The 17,945-nt window shown below is 54.1% G+C and overlaps 4 protein-coding genes across 4 annotated transcripts; 3 read left to right on the top strand and 1 right to left on the bottom strand.

Annotated features, from left to right (window-relative positions):
- Nucleotides 1-228: 228 nt before the first annotated feature.
- On the top strand, nucleotides 229-1,137 carry TTC36 (tetratricopeptide repeat domain 36; the record flags this gene model as incomplete). The annotated part of the gene is made up of 3 exons (XM_084301466.1): nucleotides 229-352; nucleotides 602-790; nucleotides 869-1,137. Exons 1-3 carry the CDS (start codon nucleotides 244-246, stop codon nucleotides 1,135-1,137), a joined length of 567 nt encoding a protein of 188 aa, XP_084157592.1. The 5' UTR covers nucleotides 229-243.
- Nucleotides 1,138-1,701: 564 nt separating this feature from the next.
- TMEM25 (transmembrane protein 25) lies at nucleotides 1,702-3,653 on the top strand (the record flags this gene model as incomplete). The annotated part of the gene is given in 8 exon segments (XM_084301631.1): nucleotides 1,702-1,753; nucleotides 1,756-1,839; nucleotides 1,922-2,209; nucleotides 2,460-2,750; nucleotides 2,825-2,996; nucleotides 3,074-3,336; nucleotides 3,409-3,489; nucleotides 3,580-3,653. Coding segments are annotated over 8 exon segments (1,305 nt in total).
- A 1,336-nt stretch (nucleotides 3,654-4,989) lies between these two features.
- IFT46 (intraflagellar transport 46) lies at nucleotides 4,990-8,693 on the bottom strand (the record flags this gene model as incomplete). Its single annotated transcript, XM_084301630.1, has 10 exons — nucleotides 4,990-5,269; nucleotides 5,594-5,679; nucleotides 5,984-6,059; nucleotides 6,335-6,401; nucleotides 6,856-6,977; nucleotides 7,273-7,401; nucleotides 7,847-7,940; nucleotides 8,048-8,122; nucleotides 8,306-8,412; nucleotides 8,493-8,693. The coding sequence occupies 10 exons, from the start codon at nucleotides 8,691-8,693 to the stop codon at nucleotides 5,174-5,176; spliced, it is 1,053 nt and encodes a 350-aa protein (XP_084157756.1). The 3' UTR covers nucleotides 4,990-5,173.
- Nucleotides 8,694-8,886: 193 nt separating this feature from the next.
- ARCN1 (archain 1) lies at nucleotides 8,887-17,312 on the top strand. The gene is made up of 10 exons (XM_084301479.1): nucleotides 8,887-8,971; nucleotides 10,232-10,495; nucleotides 11,221-11,400; nucleotides 11,637-11,842; nucleotides 12,218-12,379; nucleotides 13,124-13,289; nucleotides 14,583-14,730; nucleotides 15,086-15,194; nucleotides 15,327-15,531; nucleotides 15,769-17,312. The coding sequence occupies exons 1-10, from the start codon at nucleotides 8,969-8,971 to the stop codon at nucleotides 15,856-15,858; spliced, it is 1,533 nt and encodes a 510-aa protein (XP_084157605.1). The 5' UTR covers nucleotides 8,887-8,968; the 3' UTR covers nucleotides 15,859-17,312.
- Nucleotides 17,313-17,945: the final 633 nt, after the last annotated feature.

The following is a 17,945-nucleotide window of genomic DNA, read 5'->3' as shown; positions in this document are numbered from 1 at the left end:
CTGCTTGACCAGAGCCCTCGGCCAGGGTCAGGAGGGGTGCGAAACACCACGCTGAGGAGGATGGGGATGGCAGAATGATTGTCAGCAGCCTGGCTGCTCCCATGGGGAATTGGCTGGGTTGGGGGGTGGAGGAGCCCAGCGGCCAGGCTGGGATAGGATGGGGATGGGCGAGCGGTGCCAGTGGGGTGAACATTAACCCGCCAGCAGCTGGCCTCCAGCCCTGCCACCCACGCACGCAGCACCATGGCCACCGCTAACGACAGAGCCATCCTGCAGACCATTTTCAACCCCAGCACTCCGTTTGGGGACATCCCTGGACTGGATGAGGAGGAGGAGGACGTCCAGGAGGAAGGTGAGGCAGATGCAGCTCCAGGTTTCTACTGGTTGCTTCCCATGAGCAGAGGAGCAGCCCCTCTCCCTCCTGCTGGGCTGCCACCCGGGGGTGGTTTGGGGTCCGCTCTGCATCCCTGGGGCTGGGTTTGGGGACCTGGGACAGGTACCTGGGGATGGAGGGGAGGGCACTGGGTGCTCACAACCCCGCTGCTGGCGCCTGCCCGCTGTGGAGCACAGGATGAGGGATGCTGCCTTTGTCACCACACAGAGGAGACTTTTGCGCCCGAGCTGCTGGAGCAGGTCCGGGACCTGGAGCTGCAGGGGGTTTCTGCCGCTGAATCTGGAGACGTGAGCACCGCCCTGGAACGCTTCAACGAGGCCATCCGCCTGCTCCCCGGGCGCGCCTCGGGATACAACAACCGTGCCCAGGCCCTGCGCCTCAAGGGGGACGTGGCAGGTAAGGGCTAACGGGGCCAGGCAGTGGGGCAAAGCACCGGACTCCCCAAGCTCCCCACCACCTTTTTGCCTTGTCCAGGTGCCCTGCGGGACCTCGACACCGCCATCCACCTGGCCAGGGGCTGCGGCCGCGCCGCCTGCCAGAGCTTCGTGCAGCGGGGGCTGATCCGCCGGCTGCAGGCCCGCGATGAGGACGCCCGGCGCGACTTCCAGCGTGCGGCCCGCCTGGGCAGCGCGTTCGCCCGGCAGCAGCTGGTGCTGCTCAACCCCTACTCGGCCCTCTGCAACCAGATGCTCTGTGAGATGCTGGGGCGGCTGCGCAACCCCAACAGCGCTGGCAGCGACTGAGGCTGCAGCCGCCGGGGTCCCCCTCCCCTTCATCCTGCTGCCTCTGAGCCCCCAGGAGGTTTGAAGCCTGATGGAGGCAGCAGCACTCAGCCCCTCTGACCCCAGGGTGCCTTGAGGAAAGCTTCCTGCGCTCCGGCTTTGTCCCAGCTCTGTTCCGCCCCAAATAAAACCTGGCTGTCTGCCCAGCAGGGCTCTGGCTGCGGCGTTGTCGGTGCTTGCGGCGTCACACCCGGCCCCGCTGCCCTGTGCAGCTCAGCGCCAGGCTGGGCCAAAGGGGCTGAGCCCCCCTCAAAACAAAGAGCTGGGGGCGTGGGGGTGCCTGGCCCTTGCTCCTCCAGCTGCCCCCTGCGCGTTGCAGCCGTGTTACAGCGGCTGTGACCCTGCAGCCACAGCGGCTGCCCCTGCTCAGAGGCGCAGCTGAGGCCGGGACGCTCGGGGCCGCGATCGCGCCTGCGTGCCCAGGCGCCGCGCTGCAGGACAGGCAGGGCGCAGCAGCAGCAGAGCTGCAGGCAGGGGCGGCCTGGTTGCATCCTCCAGCCGCACCGCACGCCCGGCTGACACGGGATGTGCCTGTGGCCCTGCTCCTCCTGCCTCTCCCCTAGCACCGAGCCCGGCCGGCTGCCATGGGGAGCCTCGGGGGCTGCCCAGGGGCTGCCCTCACCCCGCTGCTGCTGCTCGGCTTCCCGGTGCTCTGCCTGGCAGGTGAGGTCCTGGTGGGGTCTGGCACGGCACTGGGTGCTGGGAGCCCCCCCGCAGCTCTGATGTGCTCTGGGTGCTCCGGCAGGGCTGAGGGAGCCAGGCCCCACCATCGACGGGCGGCCGCTGGCCTCGTGCACGCTGCGGGAGGAGGAGAGGCGAGCCTTCACCTGCCGGGCCCCGCGGGCAGCCCCTGGCTCCGTGCTCACCTGGTACCTCGATGGCCGGAGGCAGGAGGCAAACTGCTCGGCAGCGGGCACGGCCAGCAGCACGCTCACCATCACCGCCCGGCGTGCGGATCGCGAGCTCAACTGCTCCGTGACCCACCCGGCCTCCGGTGCCACCGCCAACGCATCCGTGCTCCTCGACGTGCAGTGTATGTAAGGCCTGAGGCACTGGTCCTGCTGGCACTGCCAGCTGGAGGCACTGGGAGGGTGCCCAGAGCAGAGCAGGGCATGGATCTGCCCCAGCAGCAGCAGGGGAGCATCTCCTTGGTGCTGTGCAACAACAGCCGAGTGCTCCCAGCCCCTTCTGAGCAGCAAATCCTCCTGCTGCCTGTGCTGCCTCCCTGCCCCAGCTGTCCCCTGGGCCTCCCTCCTGTCTCACTGCCTGTGTTTGCTGCCCAGATAAGCCGGAGATCCTGCGCGCAGATGCCCGCTACAAGGCGGTGGATGACGCCGGGCTCCTCCTGCTGCTCTTTGTGCTGGTGCAAGCCAACCCGCCGGCCAGCATCACCTGGGTGGACCAGGACGGGCACGTGGTGGCCAACGCATCCGAATTCCTTCTCCTGGACACCAAGCACTACCCGGGGCTGGCCAACCACTCTCTCCACGTGCACCTCGGCAGCGCAGCCACCAACCTCTCAGTCAGTGCTGCCAACAGCCTGGGCGTCACCACTGCCTCCCTCCTGCCTCCAGGTAGGTGCCGCAGGGGTAGGTGCCAGAGCCCAGGGCGACCCAGGGGTACTGAGGGAGCCACGCTGCTCACGCAGGTTTGCTGGATGCCCACGTGGAGCTGCCCCTCCTGGGCGTTGCTGTGGGCTCAGCCCTGGCCCTGAGCGCCCTGCTTGGCTTGGGCTCCCTCGCTGCCTGCCTGGCGTGCCGCCGAGCCAAGCCAGCACCAGGTAAGAGCCAAGCAGGAGGGAGCCCTGGGGCAGGGAGGTGGTGGGGGCCTGCAGCTCAGCCCCCGCAGGGTCCAGGAGCCCTGGATGTGGGTATCCCTGACACCCTTCCTCCCGCAGGACTCCCTGGATCTGCGTCGCTGCCTCCCAGGTAAGCCCTGGTTTCCCTGCCTCCCCTCGGAGCAAGAAGTGCCTCGTTTCACAGCACCCCCTGCGCTGGCTGGGAGCGAGCTTCGTGTGGGAACGGTGCCACAGCCTGCTCAGCCGGCACCCCCATCACAGCAGGACCGAGCACACGCAGACCCCGAGCACCTGCCTGCCCCGGGAGAACAGGTCCCTGCCGCCTAACCTGCGCCTTGGAGAGCTCACGCAGGAGGACAGAGGTAAAGCAGCGAGGCACCTGGACCCCACCTGGGCTGAGAAGCTCCTGCTCCGTCCCCTTTCTTCTCCCGCAGCCGACCCTGGGGATGTGGAAGCCAAGGGAGGGCAGCGGACCCTGCAGAACCCCCTTGTGCTCAGTGAGGGAGCGCAGACGGGTGAGCAGCCCAGGAAAGCCGTGCTGCAGAGACGCTGGGCTCTGCGGCTGCCCGGGAAGGTGTTGGCCATGAGCTCTTTCTGTCCCGCAGGTTTGGTCCCATTCCCAATGGCCTGGCGCATCTACAAAGTTCCCAGTATGAGCAGTGATGAGATCTGGCTGTGAGGTGCATCACGACAGGCTGAGCCTCCCCAGGACCCCAGCTCCCCCTGTGACCGGCGCCTGTGCTTCAGAGGGGAAAGAACAACACCACAATGCTTCGAAACCACCCCATCTGCCTCACTCGTCTGCCCTCAGACCTTTGAGGACTCCTTCAAATACCAGATCCTGATTTTTCTGGCTATTGGCAGGTAGCTGACATCCAGTGCAAGGTGTTTTGCCTGCTGTTGAGGCTTCATTGCCCAGCAAACCTCAGGCTCGACATGCCAAGTACCAGGTGCCTCCCTGGAACAACGGGCATGGGCTGGGCACAGCCAGCTGGCAGCTGTCACCCGAGGCAGGGGACACTCCCTTTCCTGGGGGCTGGGACAGGGAAAGGCACCCGAGAGCAGGACAGGCTGGAAATGCCAGCTGCAAGCAGGGTGCTCCTGCCCCGTGGTGCCACTGCTCTGGAAGAAATATGGTGAGAAACAGAACCACGAGGGCTCCCGGTGTGCCACCAGGCCAGGAAGTGCAGCAGCAGGACCTGTGCTCCGGGCTCTGACCCTGGAGGAGCTGATGTGGCTCCCTGCAAACGAAACAGCATGTTTTTACCTGTTACAAGCAAAATGCATCAAAGCTTTTTAAAAAGATTCTGTCAAGCTGCTCGTGCTGTGATTCCTCCCCGAGTAAGGCCAGGCACCGGCCTTCATTTAGCAGACTCAGGGCCTGCTTGCTTTACAAACCTGTCCATCCCTGCTGGATCGGGGCCAGGTGAGGGCAGCCAGCATGGCAGGGGCTGAGCAGAGTCATCCCAACAGCAATAAACTCAACTTAAGTGTCTGTGTGGTGCTGCACTGGTTATTTCTCCTCTTTTTCTTTGCTGAACTCCATTAAGACAGCCAGTGGGAGCAACAAATGTACAAACTCCTCTAAATTTTTATGTACTGACCTCATCGGCTTGTCACCCACCTGGGGTCCCTGGCAAACACACCCTGTTTCACCCCCTCCATCATCTGCACGCAGTGAGAGGTAAGCAAAGAGCACCCCCACCCATGGGCTCCTCTGGTTTTCCTCAATTCCTTCCGCACAAGCAGCAGAAAGGAAGCAATGACACTGCTGGCAGCAGCAAAGGGCACAGAGAACAGAAAAAGTGGCTGTACAGTAAAGGGAAGAGGAGACTCAAGGCCCCCAGAGTACATCAGACCTTGGAACGCACGGGGTAGATCGAAGTTTTGTGTCAGAGCATGGAATTTATTCCTACATGCTGCAGTGTTACACTCTGCAAACCTCAGTTCAGCAGCATCAGTGGCACAGTTTGTCATTTGGAATAGAGTTTAATGCTGTACTCCGTGGAGACAAATCAAAATTAAGGTATTAGCATCTGCTATAAACATGAAGACTCATATGAATGCAAAACAGCTCTGCACTATCTATAAAATAAGGGACGCTTCTGAAATGTTGCGTTGCTTCACGCGTTGCTTTGGTCAAATCTCTATGTCCAGCAGCAGATCTCGATCCGAGAGATGAAGGTTTAACGCAAAGCTTCAAGTGAAGCTCAATACTTCCACTTCTGCTCCTTGTGAAGGTGTGTTGGATGGAGAGCTCCTAGCCTTCTTCCCTTCAGCCATAGGCTTGAAATGCTGCAGGAGAAAGAATGCGTTAGTGCAAAGATGAGATTCGTTAATTAGGGCGTATGCGTAGCTGAAACCACAAGCCACTTTAGCACCGTGTGAGCTGTGTGCTCAGCAGCAAGCCAGAGGCTCACACAAGCCCTGCTCTAACCATGCTGTCTGTGCTCAGTAGTTTGAGCTACTAGGGAAATGCGAAGCTTAGAAAATGTTCTTTGGACTCTTTCAGGATAGTCTACTCGCTCTTCACAAACACACAACAGCAGGACCAACTTTAAGGGCACAAGCTTTGTAATGCTTCCCCTGAGAGACCAGTGCCTGGCTGGGGTTGCTTACCTGTGAGTTCTTGAACTCTGAGTAGAGCGAGAAAAGCACATGCAGAGGCTGGATCCGACTCTTGTACACGGGGATGTCCAGAATGGCTAAAAGAAGAGCAGAAGTGCGTGAGAGCAAACGGACTACACCACCCTGCATAGAGTGCTGCCTAGGCTCTTGGAAGAGAAGAGAGTTAACTGCTCGCTCTCATCAGCTGGCTGAGCAGAGCAGACAAAACCCAAGCTCATGGAAGAAGGAGGAGTTAACAGACAGACAGAATATCCTCTTTAGAGCAGCCTAAGGTAATGTTGTTACCTCTGTGTCTGTCAAGGTTGAATGTTTCCCTTTGTTGGCAGTTCCTGGGCTAGGACTAATCAGCTGCCTTTAAGTGAGGGTAAGAAAGGGTCTTACCTCCTCTCTGCTTACCACATATCACGTCAACGTATTCAGCCAGGTCACAGTTCATCTCTGCAGTTGGGAGGCCCACCTGGAATAGAAAGGGGTGTTAGTTCTGTTCTCAAATAGCAAGGGCCTGAGAGCATGTGCTAATCTTGGACCTAGCACAGAGGCTACCTGGGCAGCAGCTAGGCATTCAGGCTGCTCACCTGCCTTCTGCTGAGAGAGAAATGTTAAGTGAGGAACTAACCTCAACCGAGAAGGATGAAGTAAATGTGGTCGAAGGAGAAGAGAAACCCAGGTTTCAAGTTAGATCGTTTCTAATGCCATGCCCTGAGCTAATGACCTAGCACTTGTGTATCATACCTTTCCCAAGAGCTCCTCAAATTCCGGTGACCACTCCTGCATGAGGGTCTCTATGTCAGGCATGGGCCTGCAAGGTAAGGAAAAAAAAAACAAAAAACAGAAAATTAGGATTACATGCAAGAAACTGAACTGGCTTCCTACTGCCAGATTGCTCTGAATGAGACAGACTCCATTTGAAGTGCCAGTTTGGATATTTTTATTCATTAAAACAAGGTTAAGCTTTAAATTTGTGCTTAGCACTATGGCTGAAGGAAGATGCTGGAAACATTGCTTCCTTTAGTGACTGGCCTGTTCTGAACTGGGAGTCTGGGCAGAAGGGGATGTCATAGCAGCTGAGACCCAAGTCAGTCAGAGTAAGTCTCGCCTCCCCTGACTTGTTCAGAATTTCTTCTTTTACAGAGTTACTGCTTGCAAGGAATTGAAAGTGGTGAGTGATAGCTGTAAGCTACTTGAAGTTTCCCTACTACGTAGGGAAAGAGAAGTACCAAGAAGGAAAGAGGTCTGCTGATAAAATGGCTCACCGGGTGTAGTGGACAGTGGCCGGAGGTTTGCAGCGGTGCAGTTCGCTGATACTTTCAATCCAGCTGTCAATGGCTTTGGGGTTCTTTTCTGCATTTTCCACACTCTTCACTTTTATCTGCTGCTAGAAACAAAAATATAAATCTGGAAGTACTTTGTGGGTGTTTTTTTTTAATTATTTTATTTTATTTTTGCAAACCCTGTGTTTGCCCCTGATTAACCATATCTTCTCTTTCCTAGTTGCACTACACCAACTGATTTCTGCAGACAGAAAAGCAGCTGGGAAACAAAACACTGAGTAAAACCAGGTAGTGACAACCAAAAGAAAAATATATACATGTTACAAAAGTAAGAGTAAAGTGCAATGATTTTGCTCTAGCCAGTGAGCAGTAAACATCCCCTCTGTCTCCATGACTCACGGTGATGTTGTGCTGTTTGGAATTCTCTGTTAGCCAAAGAGAAAGCACTGTGGGATCTGACTGCTTCGTTGACGGCTCATCCAGGACCAGTAAGCCGAGGTTATCAGGCTTGCCATCTGGACGTGGGACCTGCAGGTAAACACAGAATGTGTTCCCCATGGAAGCCCAGAGTAGGGGATGCTGGAGCTGTTTTGTAAAGAGCCTCCCCATGGTTTAAAATTCAGACCCTACAATGACTTGGCAGGCATGCTGCTCTGACAGAAGAGAAAATAGGAGTTGTTAGCACAGTGGTACCTGAAATGTACAACGTGTTGCCCAAAGAAGGCAGCTCTCACCTTAAATTACATATATACCATGTGGGGGGTCAGCAAAGTGACCAGCCAGTTCCCAGTGTCATTAAGTGCCATCTCCTAGGTGTCTATAACAGCCTGTCCTGCAGCACAGGGCGAGGATCCCTCGCTGCTGCAAGGACGCTCTGGCTGAGCTCGTGGCTGCACAGCCTGACCGCCAGTCTCACCCCGCTGTCACCTTGGGTTTCAGCTGGTGTGGCAGGAGGCACCTGAAAATACCGTACCTTGAGGAACGCATCGATGTCTCCAACAGCAGGAATAAAGTCTGGAATAAAAGGCAGCAGCTTGTACTCAATGTTTATCGTTTTTGGAGCGTACCTGAAGGAAAAAACAAGCAGCGTTGCACAGCGGGCGACACCTTTCCTGCCACACTTACCCTTGGCACAAAGGAGAGCCAAGAGCTGGCTCCGAATCCTTCACCTCACCTCCTGATGTACTCGAAGAGTTCCTTAATTTCGGGCGACACTTGCAGGTAGTCACACTCGGCTAGGTTGTAGTCACTAAAGGGAGGAAGAGATGTTCAGGCAAAGATTAATTTGGAGGGGTTTTTGTACAAGCGGGGCTCCTCTCAGCCGCCCCCGTTGCCTCTCCAGCATAACGGGGCTCGGCAGGACCGGGATTTATTCGGTTTTAGCCTCACCCATCCAGGTGATTTATTCCGATTTATTCAGTTTTAGGCTCACCCGCCCGGGGGGGCTCCGTGCTCCTCCGAATCGTCCTCCGAGTCGCTCCCTGAGGACTCCTCCGAGTCCTCCTCATCCTCGCTGAGGCCGGGCCGTGCCCCCGCGTCCTGCCGGGCCGGAGGGACGAGGCCTTTTACCGGGCCGCCCCCACAGGGACAAGGCCTTACCGGGCCGCCCCCGCGCCTACCTCACCGTCCGGGACACCTCCGGCCGAGCCCCTCGGAGGGCTGGGGCTGCCGGCTTCATCGCTCGCGGGCAGCTCGAGGCTCTCGTCGTACGGCCGGTTCTCCAGCACCCGGTGCTGGGCGGCGGAGCGCGGCCCGGCCCCGCTGCCCCCCGCCGCCGCCGCCGCCCGCCGCCCTACTGGGGCGCCCCCCGCCGTCGCCATGGCAACAGCCTCGCTGGTCGCCAGCCGCCTAGAGCGCCCCCCCACAGCGCCCCTCACAGCGCCCCCTGCAGGCAGCGGTGGGAATTGCAGGGGGGCGCCCGCAGCTCCCTGCGGCGCCGCCGCGCTCCCGGTCCTCCAGCCCCGCCCCGCCGCGCCCCGCCCCGCCCGCGCCGCTTCCGGCTGGGGACGTGGCTCGGCGCCGCCATCTTGTGGGGCTGCCTGAGGGGACGCTGAGCGCCGAGGGAGCGAGCGCCGAGCCCAGCGCCGCCGCCGCCATGGTAAGGGCGAGCCCCAACGCCGCCCTCAGTGCTCGGGGGTCGCCTCCTGGTCGTGCCCGGAGCCTTCGTTGGTGTGAGGGGCCTGGCCCGGAGCTCGGCGCCGCCCGCCAGACAGCGCGGCCTGCCCCGGGCCCCGGGTGCTGTCTGACGGGGCCGCGGGGCTCCCGCTGCCCCCTCAGCGGCCCGGGGGCCGGGGCCGGGTGGCGGGGGCTCGTCCTGCCGCTGGAGCGATTGGGAGCTGCCCTCGGGGGCTGTGGGGCCCTCCTCGGGGTCCTCTCCCGGCACAGGGAGCCCGCGGCCGCCGCCTTTGTCCCGCTGAGGTGGTTTTGGGGCTGGGGGCGTTATCTGCGGTGAGGCGCTGCCCCCGGTAATGTGTGGAGAGGTTTCAGAAAGAGGAGGTGGATTTCTGGGCGCTTTTCTTACAGATCTGTCTGTCCCTGAGTTGTCAAGCTGCAGGGGCCTGGGGCTGTGCAGGCAACACGCAAAGAGTTCTGCCAGGGTGCCTGGCTGCGTTGCTCGGCCGCCTGTTGCCTGGGTTCGAGGTGGTGCTGGAAATCCACCTGCGGCTGGGAGTTGTTGGTGCTGCTCTCGCTGTTGGAGTCCTGTGAATGAAAACGGCTGGGGAGCTCAAAGATCTCAGCTGCAGAAAGCGTCCTACCTTGGCACAGTTAATTAAGAAACTAATCCTTGAGAGGAGTTTCAGGAAGGAGTCTAGGTAGAGAAAATAAGAAAAAGTAAATTAGCAGTTGCCTTATTGCCTTTTTATTGTTGGTACGATAGCATCTGTGAAATGCCCACGAGAGTCATCCATGTGCTGTAATTAATCTAGCTCTCAAAGTTTTATTAACCCACCTTGGCTGTAAACGTGGCATTGGGAAGGAATGTCACACTTGAAAACATTCTGGAGTTCAATGTAAGTTTTATGCTGGGTCTGAGCTAACAGAAAATGCCGTAACCTAGACCTTGCCTAAAGCACTTTTGGGGTTTTGTCATGCGCTGTGTATAGAGCAATGGGTTGGTTGACTCTGTCTGCCTGACTGGAGGACCGAGAGCTTTGATTCTACATAGCACATAGGTAAATTCTTGGCGCTAGTCATAGAAAGACACAAAAGACCCTAGTGCAGGAAAATCAGCTCAATGTGGAAGATCACTGCCAGCTAGATCTGACCTTTCTTTGCACCTATGAAGCTGTGTCAGGCTTGCAGGGGCCGGGCAGTGTCCAGGACTGGCACAGCGAACCCCCGTCTGCGTTCTCCACAGGTGCTGTTGGCGGCCGCCGTCTGCACGAAGGCGGGGAAGGCCATTGTCTCGCGGCAGTTCGTGGAGATGACCCGGACCCGCATCGAGGGGCTGCTGGCAGCTTTCCCGAAACTGATGAACACCGGGAAGCAGCACACCTTTGTGGAGACAGAGAGCGTGCGGTACGTGTATCAGCCGATGGAGAAGCTCTACATGGTGCTGATCACCACCAAAAACAGCAATATCCTGGAAGACCTGGAAACACTCCGACTTTTCTCTAGAGTGGTAAGGATCTACGCTTCGGGTTACTCACTGCAAAGTTCACGTCTGTAGCCTGAAACAGTGCTGTTATAAGGGAAGCTGTTGGTGAGCTGAAGTACCGTCTGCCTCCAGCTACCACCAAGATTTTCTAGAGCCTGTTCTTGACCCGGGGCACGGTTAAGCTTTGAAGTTTCTGTGGTATTTTTTAACTATATGTAAGAAACCCGCGGCTGCCCGTTAACTGGTGAGACCAAAGGGATGAAGTTACAAATTTAATGTAAAACATTGGCTGCATTCTTAAGATAACAGTTATATTTTTCTCTAAACATACTGTGGCTTTACAGAATGCGCTTGAGAAGCGTAGCAGTACTCTAAATACATTTCTAAGTAATGAGTTTTTGCGATTGTCAGTATATTAACTTTATAATCTATTTCTGTCTGCAGCTGAAGGATCTTCAGGAAGTTAACTAGCATCGTAGTGTTTGCTTGTTTATGTTCTTGTGAGTTACAAAGTTAGAACTAAGTTAAAAGATTGCATAAATATTTTAGTTGAGGAGAAACTGACAATCACAAAACCTCATCTTGTTGTTTATCAACAGTGTAAAGGAATGAAAGGCAGCTCAGTGATGTGCTACTTCTGCAGAGGGTCTAGCACAACTGTGAAGTCTGGGAACAGTAGAAAGACAGTGCTGGAAGTTATGTCTGTCTGTTTATATGAATGCTCCTTTTAAATGTTTTTCCCGAATTAGATCCCTGAATATTGTCGAGCCTTGGAGGAGAATGAGATCTCTGAACACTGTTTTGACCTGATTTTTGCCTTTGATGAAATCGTTGCCCTGGGCTACCGTGAGAACGTAAACTTGGCCCAAATTCGGACCTTCACTGAGATGGACTCGCATGAAGAAAAGGTGTTCCGAGCCGTCCGAGAGGTGAGTAGAAATAATTTTGAGTTTGGCACGAGGTACTCTGGAACGTGATGCTTTTTATGTGAAGATGTTACTCCAGTTTGATCAGGATTTTAAAATTATTTAGGTTTTCTGTAAACTAAATGCCCGTTTCCTATTCCTTCAAAAAAGGTTGATAAGAAATCATACTTAGTATTAGTTGCTATACAGAGTAAGACTGAGGTTGCAAAGCCTCACCAGCCTTTTGTCTTTTACTTCAGACCCAGGAACGTGAAGCAAAAGCTGAGATGCGCCGTAAAGCGAAGGAATTGCAGCAGGCTAGAAGGGATGCCGAGAGACAGGGCAAAAAGGCACCCGGTTTTGGTGGCTTTGGCAGTTCAGCTGTGTCTGGGGGCACAACGGCAGCAATGATCACAGAAACCATCATTGAAACGGAGAAGCCCAAAGTGGCACCAGCGCCTTCCAGGTGAGTGTGCAGTGGGCAGCAGATGTTCCTTGGAATCAGCACTGTCTGAAAACCACACGCCCAAAGAAAGGGTTTCAGTTGCCTTCCTCTTGAGTCTTCGTGGATGAACAGGTGCTAAAACAGCTGGTAGACGTGGGTAAGTGAGGGAGCATTCACCTATGGCCTGGGTGCTGTTGGTGTCTGCTGGTGCTCACCAGGTTGGCGCTGCTCTTCTGCAGTGATCTTCTCTTCTGTACATGTTCTCCCCCCAGAAAAAGTTAGAGGTGAATATTAAATTGTTGGGATAGTCAAGTTACAGCACTTGAAGATGGGACTGAGGAGGAATGAAACTGTTGCCACGAATGTGACTTGAATATGTCTGTGCGTTGTGTTTAGGCCTTCAGGTCCTAGCAAAGCTCTGAAACTTGGCGCTAAAGGGAAGGAGGTGGATAACTTCGTGGACAAACTGAAATCAGAAGGAGAAAATATCATGACTTCCGTAGGCAAACGCTCTACAGAAGCAGCCAAAGTTCTTGCACCGCCCATTAACATGGAGAGGTAGGTATTATCCTTGCTCCGGAAGCAGTCTTCTTACTACTCTCTCTGATCCACGTGTTGCTTTGTGAGCTGTCTTCCTCTTTAGTTTTCAGCACAGGCTTTTTCCTGCCATTGAAGGCCGGTGTGCTCATCTAGCCTTCCGATTTTGAAAGATGAAGGGTAAAATCTGGGGAAGCACAGCAACAAAAGATAGCTTATTTGATTAGAAATTGTCTTAGCTAAAATGGATGTGCCTCCTCTGTACCCAAGCTGAGATTGGGAATTCTCCTGTGCCTTCTGGAATGCGTCTCTTTGCAGCATATTGCCTTCAAACGAGTTAAAGTAGCTGCCATTTTTCCTGTGACCCCGACACAAATAGTTCCTGTCCTGTTGCAGCTTAGGATACAGGTACTCAGAGTTTGTTTTACATGTAGCAGATCAGAACCTTTTTCTGCTGAGCTGTGCTGCTGTACGGTAGCGGGATTTTGAGTGAACAGCATCTCGAGGTGCTGTATCACTGTTTATCATGTGGGTTTCTGTGTTTTTGGACTGGTATCCATAGATCTTTGTGCCCCTGAGTTAACGTGTTGGAGCATCATTAGTGCATGCATCTGTTACGCTACCAGTGTCGTTCTGTTTGGGACCCTCACTCTCGTTGTAGCACCTGCTCGTTGCATATAGCCTCTCCTGGCCGAACACTTAATTTTTCACCTTGCCTGTTAGATGCCAAGTGTAGGACTTGAGATACTTGTTTTTTGTGTCCAGTGTGCACATGAAAATAGAGGAGAAAATTTCCTTGACTTGTGGCCGTGACGGAGGGTTGCAGAATATGGAGCTGCATGGCATGATCATGCTGCACATCTCTGATGAAAAATTTGCACGGATTCGCCTGCACGTAGAAAATGAAGACAAGAGGGGAGTGCAGTTACAGGTAAAGTGTTTGGTGTTCGTGCTGTCGAACATCCTTTTGCTGTTCCCTGGGGCAAAGTATTGTCTGAGCCTTTTCAGCAAACATGTTGAAAATGGAAGTAGTCACACGAGACATGACTGTAGCATAAATGCAGGGCTAGCTCACGGTCAAAAGTTTGAAGTTCACTCGGGAGATCTGGTCTCCTACGCTTATCCTGCTGCCTTCAGAGCCTTATCTGTCCAGTGAAGCATGTTGGCATGCCATCTGATTCCATGTGAACTTTGCAGCAGCCTGATGCGTTGCTTGGTGCTTATTACGTGATTTGAGCTGTAGTTGAACAGGAGTTCTACAGTCAAGTTACTGTGCCAATGAAGAACATTCATTATCTAGAAAGTTTATTTCTTCTTGGGTCACTTGTGTCCTTACATTGCTGTATCTGACACAATTGCTGAAGCCCTGGATTATGGTCAGCAGTGTAAGAAGATTCTTGGAGAAACATCTTTCCTTTTTGTCCTCTGTATTATTGTTACCTTCTTCAGTGCTGGATGTTTTGGTGTTTTGATACACTCTATTGCTCCCTTCTCCTCGTTGCTAAGAGCTTATCTATAGTTGTCTGTCTGCATGTCTACTTATCCAGTAGTAGGTTCCTTAGCGACATATCTCATTAAAAAGTTGAACAACGCTCCCACATGTGCTGCTTGAGTTGAAAGACTAAATCAAACCCAGTGTTGACTCCTGTCTTTCCGGTGTAACTTGAATATTAACTTAGAAAAATTCTTTGCTTTTAAAAAGATGCTCCCATTTGCCATTGCAATGAGAGAATATTTGCATTGAGTTTGGCTGCTGCCATATATATACATTTACACAAAGATTGCTGATGGAAGTAGTATTTTTGTGGTTTGATAGCGTTCTTTCCAACAGCACGAGGCTGAAATGCTGTAGGAGGCTATTTCTTCCTCGAGAAAAACGAAAATTTTTTAAATTAAGATATCTTTTTTTTTTTTAGAGGAGTTGTTCTGTAAGCTCCAGGATGCTGCCCCAGATACCAGGACTTGCTGGAGTATCTGGTGCAGTGGCAAGTAAAAATGTTAGTGGGGTGGATTCTTCCTGGTAGATCAGCCTGGACAGTATTCCAGGCTGATAAGTAGATGTGCTGTAGCCAGACTGCTGAGCAAGGTTTGTTTTGCAGAGGAAAGTACTCGGGGATGTGTAGGGCTGTCGTACTAGAACCTGAATTACCTACGTGTGGTTGTCACCTCATACTTGAAATGACTGCAGTAGCTGACACAGCCTTGGCTTATGTTCCCGTTTCAGACTCACCCAAATGTGGACAAAAAGCTTTTTACTGCAGAATCGCAGATCGGTTTGAAGAACCCAGAGAAATCATTCCCTATTAACAGTGATGTGGGCGTGCTGAAGTGGAGGTTGCAGACCACGGAAGAGTCCTTCATTCCATTGACAAGTGAGTGCAAGGGTGTGCGTGACGTGCAGGAGCTTGGCTGGAAGGGGCTGATGTTCGTCTGTGCCTGCTCGTACTCTGCCTTGTAGCAGCTGGGCTGGCTCCACAGCGTGGTACATCGTGAGGTGCTGGGTGAAGGGGTGAAGACATCTGCGTGTCTTCCATCGGACAGTACCTGTTCTTACCAGTGACCATTTTCTGTAACGTTCTTAAAGAAAACAAAAAGCTTTTCTTTAAGTTGGAATTCCTTGGTTATGAGGTTATGATTTTACGGTGCTTTTTGAAGTACATCATCTTTTGCAAGCCTGTTCTGCACAGAAAGATTGTGTGGTACAGCATACTGGTTTTCTGCCCCCAGTTAACTGCTGGCCATCAGAAAGCGAGAACAGTTGCGATGTTAACATTGAATACGAGTTGCAAGAGGAGAGCCTAGAACTGAACGATGTGATCATCACAATCCCTTTACCGTAAGTAACATTCTGTGCCTGGGCAATGCTAACAGGTGCCTTTGTGTATTGTCAGCTCCTTTGCCTTTTGGGTTTGTTCACTTCCTTAGCTCTGTGCGAGTAAGGCATCGTAGCTTTTTTTACCTGCTGTAGGTCTGGTGTCGGTGCCCCAGTGATTGGGGAAATAGATGGCGAGTATCGCCATGACAGCCGGAGAAATCTCCTGGAGTGGTGCCTGCCTGTGATAGATGCCAAAAACAAGAGTGGCAGCCTGGAGTTCAGCATAGCAGGGCAGCCAAATGACTTCTTTCCAGTGCAAGTCTCCTTCATCTCCAAAAAGAACTATTGCAACATACAGGTACGGTCACGGCGTAGAGCTACGCTTACTGGGGATACTGGCAGACTGTGCTGTAGCTTCCCTTAGAGTGTCCAGCTGTGTTTGTGGCGCAGGACAAAGATCTTTAAGATCTTTCTTACCGTACTGACGTGTTCAGAAGTGCTGGGTTGATTCTGTCCTCTTTGAGATGGTCAGAGTTGGGAAGCTGTGTTGGGAAGTGGTGTTAAATGCTCTACTGAATGTGTGTTATCTCCGCAGGTTACCAAAGTGACCCAGGTAGATGGGAACAGCCCTGTAAGGTTTTCTACTGAAACCACCTTCGTGGTGGACAAGTACGAAATCCTGTAATGCCAGCTGTGGGGAATCACAAAGGAAAGTTTTAAATTAAAAAAAAAAAAAAGAGGCCGAAGTTTATTCTGAATGTTTGGAATGCCGCAGCCCTCTCTCTGCTAAGACACATGGCTCTGCCTGCCATCTGCAGTGTCCTGGGTCACAGACATTTTTGGCAGAGAATTGACATGTTCATGGGGGGAAAGGCTACAAATTTCTTTGGCAGATTTTTACTGGCTAGCAGAAGAACGAGATCTCTGCAGAGAACCTGGCTTTGACACTTCCCATTCTCCCATGAAGACGACCGGAGCTCAGTCCCAGAGCCTGCCAGACATCACGCTCTTCCTTTTTTAATCATCAAACGCTGTTCCATTGGTGGTGCTGCCATTTTAATTTCTCCTCAGCCTTCAACTCTTGCTTCTGACGGTGAAAACAGGCATTAAGATGATAACACACGAGGACGCAGTGCTTCTCTGGACCTTTCCATCTGGCACAAGTGGAACAAGTTGATCTCTGTTTCGAAGGTGGGGTACTGACAGGAGCGTAGGGGAAGAGGGCCTCACAGCTCAGTTCTCTTTGCCCCCACACTGTTCCTTGCTGTCCACCCAGCCCCACCGTACAGCAGTGGACTTCATCCTGGGCTCACCAGAAGCCCTTTGGGCCTTTCTCCTTGAGGCTGGGTCAGAGTGGGAGTGGGGCTGGGATCTGTCCAAAACCAGTGGTCTTTCTCAGCGTGGTGATGGAGGAGAGGGGAATGGTGGCTTCCAGAGAGCATGCTGAGCGTGAGCAGCACCCAGCTGTAGTGTTTGCTATCCCAGCGCTGTTCCTCCTCTGACTGCCTGAGTAGGATCACTGATTTCATCCCACAGAGCTGTGCTCCCCTCAAAGTACACCCAGCCTGCTTGGTTTGGGGCTGCTCACCCCCTGGCTGGCAGTGCTGCTGCCCCAACAGCCTGAGGGCTGTAGGGGAGCTCCCCGGCTGCTGCTGTAGGGAAGGGCTGAGCATGCAGGTGAAACTCTAACGGTGTCCTGTCCTCACAAGTCCTAAAAACACGTTTACCGTGCTCCAGAGAGCGCGCTTCAGTCAGAGTAAGCGTGTGTTGGTTCCCGTGGGGCCCTCTGCCAAAGAAGTTAGCGGTCTCTCCTCCGGTAACAGCGCCAGTGAGGAAATAAACCCTGATTCTTGCCCTGGGAAGGTGATGTGTTCTGGGGGAGGGAAAGCAAACCCTGTTCTGTAGTGAAATAGACGACGAATCCTATTAATTCAGTTCTGTTCAAGAGTTGCTTGTCTGTATGATTTTAAAATGGAGTCGAGTTCAAACATCAAGGAAGCATTTTTCTTAAATTTGTTTAAGGGTAACGTTAAAGAAGAACCGCACCCCCCCCCCCCGTTTTTGTAACCCTGTACAATAATGGCCTAGGGAATAGAGCACATTCCAGTGTATACAAAGAATACAAATTCTTTAATCAAATAAAAGAGTATTATAAAAGGAAGGCTGAGCATCTCCTGCCTGCTTTGGGCTGGGGGGGGGGGATGTGGAGGGCACTGAGCCCCGGCCTCGGTGCTCGGGGGGGGCTCTGCCGGGCTCTTCGGGGCCCCCCCGTGGGCCGTTTCCCACGGCAGAGCCCGGGGATGGCTGGAAAACCCCTTCGGGCAGGAAAAGCCGGCATTGCAAAACGGCTGCGGGGGTGGGATGGGGCCAGCCCTTAACCAGGGAATCGAGCTGGGACGTGGGATGAGAATCCCTCGTTTGCCGTGGTCGTGCTCAGAGGACGAAGTCTCTGCTTGTGCTGCCCTAAGGAGCCTCCTGGAGCTCGGTGCTCCCGGCCAGCTGCCTGCCCGGCCCCGCAGTGCTGGCTGAGGATGAACTGGAGCAGCGGGGACAGGGCAGGAGTCAGAGCCGTGCCCTCCCTGTGCTGCTTCAGGGCAGTGCCCGGTGCGCAGCATCCCCGGCCCTCGGAGGTGCGAAGCCCCCGGGGACTGCAGCGGTGCCAGAGCACTTCCCGGGAGCGCTGAGATCAGCGGGTGCGGCCGGGATTCCTGGGCTCCCGCAGGAGCTGTCTGGCAGCTGATTTTCCTGGTGTTTTTGCCGGGTGCGTTGTGT

The sequence above is a fragment of the Netta rufina genome (genome assembly GCF_964035555.1).
Source record: "Netta rufina genome assembly, chromosome: 25".
NCBI lineage: Eukaryota > Metazoa > Chordata > Aves > Anseriformes > Anatidae > Netta > Netta rufina.
The sequence above is the reverse complement of the archived record's forward strand: the minus strand, read 5'-3'. Positions and strand labels throughout refer to the sequence as shown.

Excerpts from the sequence above, each read along its gene's own strand:
- ARCN1 (XM_084301479.1), top strand. Across the intron at positions 11,843-12,217 it reads GTGGCACCAGCGCCTTCCAG|GCCTTCAGGTCCTAGCAAAG; the intron begins GTGAGTGTGCAG and ends CGTTGTGTTTAG. Across the intron at positions 12,380-13,123 it reads CCGCCCATTAACATGGAGAG|TGTGCACATGAAAATAGAGG; the intron begins GTAGGTATTATC and ends TTTTGTGTCCAG.